The 11967-nt window shown below is 47.4% G+C and overlaps 4 protein-coding genes across 4 annotated transcripts; 3 read left to right on the top strand and 1 right to left on the bottom strand.

Moving 5' to 3' along the window:
- The first annotated feature begins 199 nt into the window (after window positions 1-199).
- Window positions 200-1274, top strand: LOC142774631 (alpha-crystallin A chain-like). Its single transcript, XM_075875220.1, has one exon. The coding sequence runs from the start codon at window positions 453-455 to the stop codon at window positions 1065-1067; it is 615 nt and encodes a 204-aa protein (XP_075731335.1). The 5' UTR covers window positions 200-452; the 3' UTR covers window positions 1068-1274.
- Window positions 1275-4081: 2807 nt separating this feature from the next.
- LOC142774630 (alpha-crystallin A chain-like) lies at window positions 4082-4978 on the top strand. Its single transcript, XM_075875218.1, has one exon. It carries the CDS (start codon window positions 4183-4185, stop codon window positions 4714-4716), a length of 534 nt encoding a protein of 177 aa, XP_075731333.1. The 5' UTR covers window positions 4082-4182; the 3' UTR covers window positions 4717-4978.
- Window positions 4979-7101: 2123 nt separating this feature from the next.
- Window positions 7102-8348, bottom strand: LOC119185156 (uncharacterized). The gene is made up of 2 exons (XM_075875219.1): window positions 8071-8348; window positions 7102-7462 (listed from the first exon to the last, which is right to left on the bottom strand). Exons 1-2 carry the CDS (start codon window positions 8217-8219, stop codon window positions 7231-7233), a joined length of 381 nt encoding a protein of 126 aa, XP_075731334.1. The 5' UTR covers window positions 8220-8348; the 3' UTR covers window positions 7102-7230.
- Window positions 8349-10141: 1793 nt separating this feature from the next.
- LOC142774629 (alpha-crystallin A chain-like) lies at window positions 10142-11022 on the top strand. The gene has a single exon (XM_075875217.1). The coding sequence runs from the start codon at window positions 10226-10228 to the stop codon at window positions 10757-10759; it is 534 nt and encodes a 177-aa protein (XP_075731332.1). The 5' UTR covers window positions 10142-10225; the 3' UTR covers window positions 10760-11022.
- The last annotated feature ends 945 nt before the right edge of the window (window positions 11023-11967 follow it).

The following is an 11967-nucleotide window of genomic DNA, read 5'->3' as shown; positions in this document are numbered from 1 at the left end:
GTTGCTGCATTTTTTTTCAGCAAGTGACAACAATACACGCGCAACTAAATCCCGTAGGTAAAGAAACTCTACACAACCAAACAACGAACAATCGAGAGTCGCTCGCCGGCCGGCGGCAGCGCTCTCGAAGCTACGAGAACGCGCGAGAGGCCCAGACGTAGCACGTGACAGTGTCCGGCCAATCGCGCCTCTCTGATCTCCCGCCACATCTATTTCTTTCTCGTGTTTTCTCGAACAACTCCTTTTTGTGTCATTCTTTTTTTTTTTGGAGCCGGCGACGGAGTACCTTGCGTAGCGAAAACAACAGAAAGCCCGGCATCCGGCCTATCCGGCGTCTCGTTGTCGCGTATTTGCGTGCCCTGCTGTGTCCGGCCGCTGTTGTGCTCAGCAATCGGCCGCACATTTGTTTGGGAAGTACCGCGTTCGTTCCAACGCACGCGACGATATCCATCATGTCTCTGTTCCCGCTCATCAACCGCGGCTCCTGGGGCCCGTCCGACTTGGCGCGACGCTTTTTCGACGAAGACGACCTCGCCGGCTCCCCGCTGCTGCTAGACGGTGAGCTGTACGATCCGCCGTTCTACCACCAGCGTTACTACGTCCAATCCCGCCGGCACAACAACGGCCACAACCAGCCATCGACAACGTCTCCGACGCCGAGCAACGGCGTCTGCACCACGCGTGCTCACGCGGCGGTGGCCTGCTCGCCGGACAAGTTTGCCGTGCGCGTCGACGCGCGGCACTTCGCGCCCGACGAGATTACCGTGAAGACGCGAGACCACTGCGTCGTCGTGCACGGCAAGCACGAGGAGAAGTCCGACGACCGCGGCTGCTACGTGAAGCGCGAGTTCACCCGCCGCTACGTGCTGCCCGAAGACGTGGAGCCCGAGTCCGTCAAATGCCACATGACCCACGGAGGTCTGCTGTCGCTCGAAGCGCCGCGCAAGAAGTTCAAGCGGGACGACGGCAAGCCGATTCCGATCGAGGTTGTACACGAAGGCGCCGATTCACCCGCGCCGGCTGTTGTGGCTACCAACGGCGACGCGGGCGAAGAGGCGTGCAAGTAGTGAAGCTGGCAAGGTTCCTTTTGGCGTTGCATAAGTGGTTGCCAGACTGGAAGGGTGGTTGTTGCCAGACTGCTGCTAAATTTGGCCGTAAAGCTATCCCGTTTCTCTGCATTCTACGGCCTCCGAGATGCTCATCGCCCAACATGGAGAAGACTGGAGCAATCTCTTTGAAGAAAAAAAAAAAAAGTAAGCGTTCCCGAAAGCTGTTCACGTTCCTGCCGTACCACTGCCATCTGTTTCGTGCACTGTTGCGCCCCTTCGACATTCCACGGTGAACTTCGGAACTTTTTTCCGTAGTGCATGTTCCGTTTGAACTCATACTTCTTTCACTCTTCTTTACGGTGTTTGGTGGAGTTATGAGTGACGAGTTTACCTTGAATCTCGTAGGAGCGGGATTTTATTTGTGTGTGTGTGAAAAGTGGTGTTGCGTTTTTCCACGCTCGAAGGAGCAAGAATTGCTCGAATGCATGTTCCTAGTCTTCTCCTGCCACACCTTATGCGCTCAACTGTTGTACCCCAAGTTTTGTCGTTCTCTGGCACAGCGTTCGTTTCTCTTATTATAATTTATTTACTATTTTTTCTTACCGTTTCACTAAGCGTGTGTGTGAGACCTTTCGCTGAGCGAAGTCCTTAGACGACATTTGTGAACATTCGTATGTATCTCTCTCTTTTGCACTGTTAATAAATTTGATGTTTACCCTTCGCACTCTTGGCGCCTCTCTGTTGCATTTGCTGCAATTTACTCCGGCGTTGCATGCACCCCGTCAATTCTGGAGGTTGAGGCTTCGGGTTCCACGAAAAGGCTGCCTTTTCGTGTACTTTTTATTATTTTTTTTTTCAAATTAGGTATCACTCATATCGACAACAATGACTAACGTATCGCGTCCCTAACATTAGTTTCACAATATGTTAGCCATCTTAGCGGTGATTACATCAAGCTATAAATTTGTTTAGAAGCTATGCGGATAAATTTCCGAGGTTGCTCCTTAACGTGTTCAATATACAAACGCTCACAGCTTTCTCCAATTGTCACAATCTTCGGGCAACACTCCAGCTCCAATTTCAGAACTGGTACTGGACTGCCTGTATATATAGTTAGTGTGTTATTAGTAATTACTATATAATTAGAAATGAACTCAAGTTGAAAAAAAAGAAATCAACGTGCCGCGAATTATATTAAACAGGTTATGACATTCAAGAGTGTAGAAGGCATGTACCTCTGGGACGTTAAACCCCACAAATCAATCATTCAAGGCATGTACCTGCGCAGCTAGTAGACGACTTAATTAAAAGGGAGACACTGCACCGCGATGGACCCTCATGTCCGCAATATTCCAGACCTGAGAACATCGCAGAGTTTTCTACAAATAATGCTGAACGTGCTAATCGATAATGCTATCGCGAGGCGGCCTGCTAGACATAATCCTCGGCCATTCGCACCGCGCATGCGCTGTCGTGCACGACTATAACAATGCAGAAATAAAAATAAAAAACAAACAAAAAAACTGTCCCTACTGGCCGAGCAAGTCGTAAAAGACGCGTTGCAGACGATCATCTCCCGACAGGCAGGCGCCGTATGGGGGAGGGGGGGGGTTACTTCTTGTTTTATCTTTGTCTGGCGCCATTCACGGCCGCTTTTTTATCGTTTCATTTTCATTCTAACCTTCACCCCTTTCTTGTGCAGTGCACCGCTGTCCGCATCACGACGGCGCATTATATGGGTACGTGCACAGGTGAGTTCAGCGACCGGAACATATATCGGCCTCGCACGACAGACACGGCGATACGGCAACTGAGTGCCAGGGCAGACAACGGCTACAGGCGTGCCGATGCAATTTGCAAACAATGACAAGTGTATATAGAGGGACGGGCAGTGATATACACCACACGATTAAGCTGACAGGCGCAAATGATCCTGCCCCAGAAAAAAAATATATATACATGCTGATCTACTGCGATTCGCGTATACCTAAGGCAGGGGTGTAAGCTAGCGGTTTATTTCAGTACGGGGGGGGGGGGGGGGGGGGGTACGACCTTACTTTTACGCAATACGTTTGTGTTTCTTTGTATGCGTGAGTAATAAAGGTATCTCAGAGTGAAGAAGGGGCTGGTTCCCCCCCCCCCTTTCTTTGTTTTTTACTACGCCATTGACGCGCCATTTTTTTTCTACGCCATTCCATCAGCATATTACATGTCCAGAACAACAAAACGAAGCATCCCCCTATTTTCTTAGTGACGCCCCTACGAAGGTCAAGCTTGTTTCACGAACGAGCCTGACCGCACTTAAATTGACTGTGTACGAACACATACACATGTGTTGTCACGTATGTCGCTGTGCAATTTACTTCAAACTACTCCAATTATAACAGTAAGCCAGTGTTTTTTTTTTTTTTGTATAACGGCAGCTCAAATACACAAGGGCGAAGCACACACGAAAACAAGCTGATCAAACTTCGATTTCACCGCTTGTTTTGCGTGTTTGTTTGTTGTTTCTTACATTTGAGCTGTTGTTTACAGATCGTATGCCGCCAACTAGTCCGCCAGTGTACGAAAATATCACGTTGAAATAACAACAGCCACACATCTAACGAGACGCGGTTTGCACAGCGCCGAGATTCGATGGTATCTCTTGTGACGAGCTTGCCAAATACAACCATAAATGGACGCACGAGTCACTTGGCCGAGTCGTCGCAACTGCTTGCGTCATTACCCAAAGCCCACAATCCACCGATCGCAAATGCGTAACGCGGGAACAAAATAAGAAAACGCGACGCTGAATGAATGGAACGCCACGGCGACGAGCGCGAAAGCGCGTGAAATTTCTAGAAACAAACCAACCGCCTCGCCACCGCCCACTTCAAAAACAAATCAAAACACCTGCACGGTCTCCACCACGTGACTCCTCAGAACCAATCGACGCTCGCAATGGCTGAGTCAGTCTCGCGCTCTCTCCCCGGTTCTCGAACGTTCGCGAACACCACCGAAGCGAGCGCGCGTCTGTATAAAAGCGCGAGACCGCGTTGCTCGAGGCATATTTCGACTCCTCGTCAGCCTCGATTACGAGCCTGAAGCCTCGCATCTTCGTGGACGCAGCTCCCCGAATCGAACAGCAGTGATGGCCCTGTTTCCAGTGCTGTACGGCGACAACTGGGGTCCCTCCGACTTCGCCCGGCGGTTCTTCAACGACGACTTCGGACGCACCTTCCTCGACGGTGAGCTGTTCGACCCTCCGTTCTTCCACCAGCGATTTTACCTGGAACCCAGCCGGTTGGGCCGTGCCGCTGCCGAACTCCAGAACCGGACCGGCGATGCGGTTGCCTGCACTGGCGACAAGTTCGCCATCAACGTGGACACCCGGCACTTCTCGCCGGAGGAGATCACCGTCAAGACCAAGGACAACAGCGTCATCATTCACGGCAAGCACGAGGAGAAGTCCGACGACCGCGGCTGCTACGTGAAGCGCGAGTTCACCCGCCGCTACGTGCTGCCCGAAGACGTCGACCCGCAGTCGGTGCAGTGCCAGCTGACCCCGACGGGCTACCTCGCCCTGGAAGCTCCTCGCAAGAACCCGGCTCCCAAGGTGGACAAGAGCAAGCCGATCCCCATCGAGGTTCGTCATGAGTCCAGTGCCAGCGGCGACAAGAAGTGAGCCCGATCCACGAATTTCTCACTTCTCCGTGCTAAAGTTCCTTCTGTTTCGGTGCGACTGACCTCGGTGAAAGAAGAGTCCAGGGACTTGAATGCCGCAGAGCTAGCGGCCACATCGTGTAACCAGAGCGGGAAGCATAAGTTAAGAGCTGGCCTCTAAGCGAACTTCCCCTGGAACTATTTTTTTTTTGTACTATGAACATTTGTAGTGCTCAAAGTTTCATGTTTGTTGTGCTGTTAATAAATTAAGTTCCCTTGTGCTATTCAAGTGTGTGCTGTGATCTGTGCGTCAGTGTGAACCGCCCAACCGATTGGTTTCACTGGTGAGTGCATAACTGGTAAGTAGTCACTACTTCAAGTGTAGTAGTTATGTATTCTCTCGCATTAGCAAAGTTTTTGAAAGAGCAGCTATGAATAGAAGCATGCCGAACTACTTGTTGCATAAACACACCCTCAGGGCAGAACTTCAACTGAGCATTATTACGTTTCTCATGCAGCCCACTTAATTCGATTAATGGAGGATAGAGCAAAGGTGTTATGTCTGTATTATGAGGACAGTTTTGAAATTCGAAGCTATCTACAATGCTATGGCCTCCTCTGATAGCCTTGTGTACAGTATGGTCAACGATAATCAAATATTTGCCTACCGTGCACTCATTAGCCTAATTGTGCTCAAGCAAATACTACAACCTTCAGATGCAAAGCTATCTGTAATGTAGCAGACACTGCATCAGAGATTAACATGCTGTGAAAAAAAACAAAAAACGCTGTAGGACAGCGAATTTTGTGGAATGGGACACTATATACCAGCACGTCATACAACAGTGCCTTGAAGTCTCATGGTGTGTTAAGCAAAAAATACATTCCTGTTAATTTTTGGCATTTAATGTAGCAAATGTACACAAGCCTAATAAAAGGTAGGTTAAGATGGTCTGCTGCAAACTTCTATTGTGAAATGTACTTCTCTTGCTACCTTTATTGCCTGCTGGACAGCTCATGAAAATAAATTGAATCTGAGGTGGTACTCAGTACTGTAGTGTACATGTGAGAAGAAACTCCAAATCAGTTAAGGCAGAGTATTGTGTCTTAACATAGTGTGCCTTTCGTAAGACCAAGCAGCGAAAAACCTTGCACTTAATTTCTAGCACTCCTGCTTTTGCTGTCCATCATGTGTTATAGAGTTCTAATCTATTTCTGGGCATTTTTTTCAGTGCTGTATGAATAAATGAACTATTACTCTACTTTGCGGAAGGAGAAAAGGGATTTCAGAGTCGATCTCTACTGTTTTAAATGTAAATTACTAGGTACGAAGCGTCTCGAAGAGGCTAAATTGATGCCTTCATATCTCAAGCACATGCATAGGCCTTCCAGCCGAAGGACGCACCAGACACTGTCATGACGTTGACAGGGTGTGGAGCCCGCATAGGAGTTTCAAGGCACGCCACCACCAACATGTAGCAAAGGGTTTCTGTAGCACTTCTCGCATGCTAAGTCATCATCTCTTATTTTCCCTTAAAGGCCCCTGTTGGGGTATTACATAAGGGGGCAGGGAATATAGAAAGTTAGACATGAGACTCGTCAGGTCACAAATTTGAAACACACAGCTCAGTGAAACAGATTACCTGTTTAGCTGCAAAATAACATTACAATTTAACAAGACATGAAGAACAGAGTAAGGTGGTAATGAATATTACAGCGTGAGGTGATCAGTAAGCAACTGCTTAAACACAATGGGCCATGTTAGAGTATGTAACCATATTTTTTATTTATTCAATACTACAGACTCAAGGTCCAAGCAGAGTGGTAATACATATACAAATATAAATAAAATAATTGCAAAACGAAACAATAAAGGGCAAAGAGGGTTGTCTGGTAGGGTGATTATTCATCACATGTATTAGTAAGACAGTTCCATTCACGTATGGTTCTTGGAAAGTCTTATCATTTGTCTTCATTGGCATATTGTATGTTCTATACTGGATCAATACATCTCGCTGCCAGCAATCTGTTTCTATTAAACCCCTATCTTTTTTTTTTTGCCAGCTGTTCAACACAGGTCTACGAATTTCCCAATTTGATGCCGTCATCTAGTTCTCAACCACTCAAATGCTCTTGCTACATCTTGGTATCAACTCTTATTGCAAAGAAAACAAGAGTAATGAATCCTACACCAAAATATCCTGATTATTATCACTTTTCCATTACCTACAGCAGTTTGCTCCATAATCATCACTGCTCCCATTTTTTACATCCATCATTCCTCGTTCCATTTGTCTATTTTTATCAGGCTCCATTTCTCGTCATGGCAGCACAACATTTTGAGAGGAAATGAATCTAATATACTTGTTTAAATCTTCAACGAATGGTTCAAACACGCATTGCTTACTGCTTATGACGTACACATTGAAATTTTCTTTTCTTTTTGCTCTCACCATTTTTTCGCACATTAAAGGCAAAGAAATGATTACTAAGCATATACCTGCCATGGTGGTCTGGACGCTAAGACACTCGGCTGCTAAGGCATCAGGCTGGGTGCCAATGAAAATGCTTGGTCACACAGAATTAGTGGTGGTACTACTGTCCCGGCTATGGTGGCAAGTGGAGCTTTAAAAAGGGGACCCTTAATAGCATTGGAGATTTGCGAATACCCAAACACGTGCGAGTCATGGCAGCGTCCAGGTGCTCCAATGTTGATATACCTGAAGCGGTATCTGTGATCCACAAGTGCCAGCAAGATGATACTATACCTGCAAAAAACAAAGAGCGTGGCACGTAAGGTGAATGCAGCAAGTGCAATGGACACCAAATGTGTGTGCGTGTTATTTTGTAGTTGTTACAGTGGTGCAGCTACCTTAAAGTACTATCACAAAAGCATGTATATTTGTGTACAGCTAAGAATCTGCTGCTTTCTGTGGTCATTAATGGAGCCAGGGATGTTTTTTTTTTTCTTGTAGCCTTTTCATATATCTTCAATATAGTAAGTAATAGACATTAGGTATTCTGCAGATGAGCTGCTGCTTTCTGCGGCTATTATGAGCATTTCGAAATTATCATTGCAAATGCAATCTGGCATCTTCATGCTGTTGCATTAAAATGCTTACGTGAAAACTGCGTTGCTTGGCCTGCTCTAGTGCCTGTAAATGATGCGAGATGGTAGGAACCAAATTGTGCATTGACGAAAGCACTTGGCATCGATTTTTTTTATTTATTGCCATGTGGACTTGCCCTTGTGGCAGAGCTAGGAGTGAACTATATAGCGTAACGAAAAGGTTGAATAGTGTTGTTTTCTAGGCACATTAAAATACGGTATAAATCATGCTTTTTTTACATTAAGAAGTTGTATTAGGCCACTTACCAGCCTTTGTAGTTGTAGTAGTCTGTGCCATGCCCCTTAGGTGGCGAGATTGGAAAGTGGCATCCATCCAAGGCTCCGACGCCTTGGCGGAAACCGGTGACGGCCTCGAATTCCTGAATGTGCCTCGCCATTTCCTCTGCGGTCACCATTTTGATCCACTCGTGTTCCAGTACAGCGACAACAGCCTCGCAAAACTGCCTGTATAAGGTATTTACTGTCGAGCGTCCAACGCCGAAGAGGTTGGCCACAGTCCTATCTTCGGCTGACGAGCACAGCTTGTATAGGGCAATGCCGACTCGCTTCTCAGGAGTGATGGCTTGGTGCACTGCCTTTCGAGCTCACTGCGCAAGCTCTCCACAATGAAACGAAAGGCGGACGGGTACACTCGAAAAGATTGCTTGAAGTTCTGCTCACCGAGCTGAGGTACAGTTCCCTCGAACCACCTCTCGTTTCGTCTGAAGGCCCAGATCGATCGATTGCAGGCCTTCTCCAACAGCTCCAGTGCGCACAGCAAGGAACTGCTGAATAGCAGTTGCTGCTTTATCCTCTCCTTGGCGGCTTTTGCAGCGTCTGCCTCGCTTTCCAGAGCGAGAAGGCAGGCCGTGAGGCTTGCGATCCTCGCTTTTTCTCCCGTACGGTCGCCCATAACGTGTCGAGAGCAGCGAAAAACAAATAGGGTAAATAAAAGCCCAGTGGTGCCAGACGGACTTGTGCACGTCGCTAGTTATGGGAATGCTTCCTTATCTAGTGCAAAAAACTTTTACATTGGTGTTTCTTCATCTCTTATTCTTAAATTTATTTGAAGAAACGAGCAGTGCAACAAGTCTTTAATTTGTACATTGTGATACACCGTTTAATTTTCATTGCTTCTCTTTTACCTGCTAGCGCCACGCTTTCGCTAGCGTTTTCGAACGAAAACACTAAAAGGAGATCGTTGCTGCCGTGTGTCTGCGCCGCAAACACCTCTTTGTTAAAAGTCTTTCAACTTCGTAAAAGACCGCTTACTTAAAAGACTTTTTGCGCGCCTTGGGCGTCTGAGGTAAGTGAAGTTAATGTTTATGCAAGCTGTTCATTCCATCGGCATATTACATGTCCCGAACAAAACGAAGCATCCCCCTATTTTTTTAGTGACGCGCCTACGAAGGTCAAGCCACTGATCTCCACTAGAGTTCAGAGGGTCAAGCTTGTTTCACGAACGAGCCTGACCGCACTTTAATTGAATGTGTACAAACACAATTCGCTGCGCCATGAGAAAGATGCAGCATGCGTGCAGGAATGCGAAATTCGAGAGGTCTTTTTTTTTTCTTCTTAAATTTTCGCAATCAACACATACAAATGTGTTGTCACGTATGTCACCGTGCAATTTACTTCGAACTACTCCAATTATAACAGTGAGTCAGTGTTTTTTTTTTTTTTATAACGGCAGCTCAAATACACAAGAGCGAAGCACACACGACAACAAGCTGATCAAACTTCGATTTCACCGCTTTTTTTTGTGTGTTTGTTCGTTGTTTCTTACATTTTAGCTGTTGTTTACAGATCGTATGCCGCCAAATAGCCCGCCAGCACCTCCTAAGCAGTCAGTGTACGAAAATATCACGTTGAAATAACAACAGCCCCACATCTAACGAGACGCGGTTTGTACAGCGCCGAGATTCGATGGCATCTCTTGTGGCGAGCTTGCCAAATACAACCGTAAATGGACGCACGAGTCACTTGGCCGGGTCGTCGCAACTGCTTGCGTCATTACCCAAAGCCCACAATCAACCGATCGCAAATGCGTAACGCGGGAATAAAATAAGAAAATGCGACGCTGAATGAATGGAACGCCACGCCGACGCGCGAGAAAGCGCGCGAAATTTCTAGAAACAAACTTACCGCCTCGCCACCGCCCACATGAAAAACAAATAAAAACACCTGCACGATCTCCACCACGTGACTCCTTCCAACCAATCGACGCTCGCGATGGCTGAGTCAGTCTCGCGCTCTCTCCCCGGTTCTCGAACGTTCGCGAACACCACCGAAGCGAGCGCGCGTCTGTATAAAAGCGCCAGAGCGCGTTGCTCGAGGCATATTTCGACTCCTCGTCAGCCTCGAATACGAACCTGAAGACTCGCATCTTCGGGAACGCAACTCCCCGAATCGAACAGCAGTGATGGCCCTGTTTCCAGTGCTGTACGGCGACAACTGGGGTCCCTCCGACTTCGCCCGGCGGTTCTTCAACGACGACTTCGGACGCACCTTCCTCGACGGTGAGCTGTTCGACCCTCCGTTCTTCCACCAGCGGTTTTACCTGGAACCCAGCCGGTTGGGCCGTGCCGCTGCCGAACTCCAGAACCGGACCGGCGATTCGGTTGCCTGCACTGGTGACAAGTTCGCCATCAACGTGGACACCCGGCACTTCTCGCCGGAGGAGATCACCGTCAAGACCAAGGACAACAGCGTCATCATTCACGGCAAGCACGAGGAGAAGTCCGACGACCGCGGCTGCTACGTGAAGCGCGAGTTCACCCGCCGCTACGTGCTGCCCGAAGACGTCGACCCGCAGTCGGTGCAGTGCCAGCTGACCCCGACGGGCTACCTCGCCCTGGAAGCTCCTCGCAAGAACCCGGCTCCCAAGGTGGACAAGAGCAAGCCGATCCCCATCGAGGTTCGTCACGAGTCCAGCGCCAGCGGCGACAAGAAGTGAGCACGAACCACGAATTTCTCACTTCTCCGTGCTGCAGTTCCTTCTGTTTCGGTGAGACTGATCTCGGTGAAAGTCGAGTCCAGGGACCTGAACGCCGCAGAGCTGGCGGCCACATCGTGTAACCAGAGCGGGAAGCATAAGTTAAGAGCTGGCCTCGAAGCGAACTTCCCCTGGAACAGTTTTTTTTTTTGTACTATGAACATTTGTAGTGCTCAAAGTTTCCTGTTTGTTGTGGTGTTAATAAATTAAGTTCCTTTGTGCTAGTCATGTGTGTAGTGTGTTCTGTGCGTCAGTGTGAACCGCCCAACCGCGTAATTTCACTGGCGAGTGCTTAACTGATAACTCTTCGCTGTGGTAGTTATGTATTCTCTCACATTGGCAATGTTTATGAAAGAGCAGCTATGAATAGAAGGATGCTGAACTAGTTGTTGCATAAACACACCCTCAGGGCAGAACTTCAACAGAGCATTATTACGTTTCTCATGCAGCCCGCTTAATTCGACTAATGGAGGATAAAGCGAAGGTGTCATGTCTGTGTTATGAGCACAGCTTTGAAATTTGAAGCTGTCTACAATGTTATGGCCTCCTCTGATAGCCTTGTGTACAGTATGGTCAACGATAATGCAATCTTTGCCTACCTTGCACTCATTGGCCTAGTTGTGCTCCGGCAAATACTACAACCTTCACATGCAAAGCTGTCTGTGATGTAGCACACACTGCATCAGAGACTAACATGCTGCGAAAAAAAAAAACGCTGTAGGACAGCGAATTTTGTTGAATGGGACACTACATACCAACACCTCATACAACAGTGCCTTGAAGTCTCATCGTGTGTTAAGCAAAAAATACATTCCTGTTAATTTTTGGCATTTAATGTAGCAAATGTACACAAGCCTAATAATAGGTAGGTCAAGATGGGCTTCTGCAAACTTATATTGTCAAATGTACATTTCTTGCCATCTTTATTGTCTGTTAGTCTGCTCATAAAAAAAAAATTAAATCTGAGGTGGTACTTAGTACTGCAGTGTACATGTGAGAAGAAACTCCAAATCAGTTTGGGTCGAGTATTGTGTCATAACATAGTGTGCCTTTCGTAAGACCAAACGGCGAAAACCTTGCACTTAATCTGTAGCACTCGTGCTTTTGCTGTCTATCATGTGTTTCAGAATTCTAATCTATTTCTAGGCATTTTTTACAGTGCCGTATGA

Source organism: Rhipicephalus microplus, chromosome 10 (assembly GCF_043290135.1).
Source record: "Rhipicephalus microplus isolate Deutch F79 chromosome 10, USDA_Rmic, whole genome shotgun sequence".
NCBI lineage: Eukaryota > Metazoa > Arthropoda > Arachnida > Ixodida > Ixodidae > Rhipicephalus > Rhipicephalus microplus.
The sequence above is the reverse complement of the archived record's forward strand: the minus strand, read 5'-3'. Positions and strand labels throughout refer to the sequence as shown.

Coding starts and splice junctions, on each gene's coding strand:
- LOC142774630 (XM_075875218.1), top strand. CDS start 4,183: ATGGCCCTGTTTCCAGTGCTGTACGGCGACAACTGGGGTCCCTCCGAC.
- LOC119185156 (XM_075875219.1), bottom strand. CDS start 8,219: ATGGTGACCGCAGAGGAAATGGCGAGGCACATTCAGGAATTCGAGGCC. Junction 7,463..8,070: donor TACTACAACTACAAAGGCTG/GTAAGTGGCCTA, acceptor TGTTTTTTGCAG/GTATAGTATCATCTTGCTGG.
- LOC142774629 (XM_075875217.1), top strand. CDS start 10,226: ATGGCCCTGTTTCCAGTGCTGTACGGCGACAACTGGGGTCCCTCCGAC.
- LOC142774631 (XM_075875220.1), top strand. CDS start 453: ATGTCTCTGTTCCCGCTCATCAACCGCGGCTCCTGGGGCCCGTCCGAC.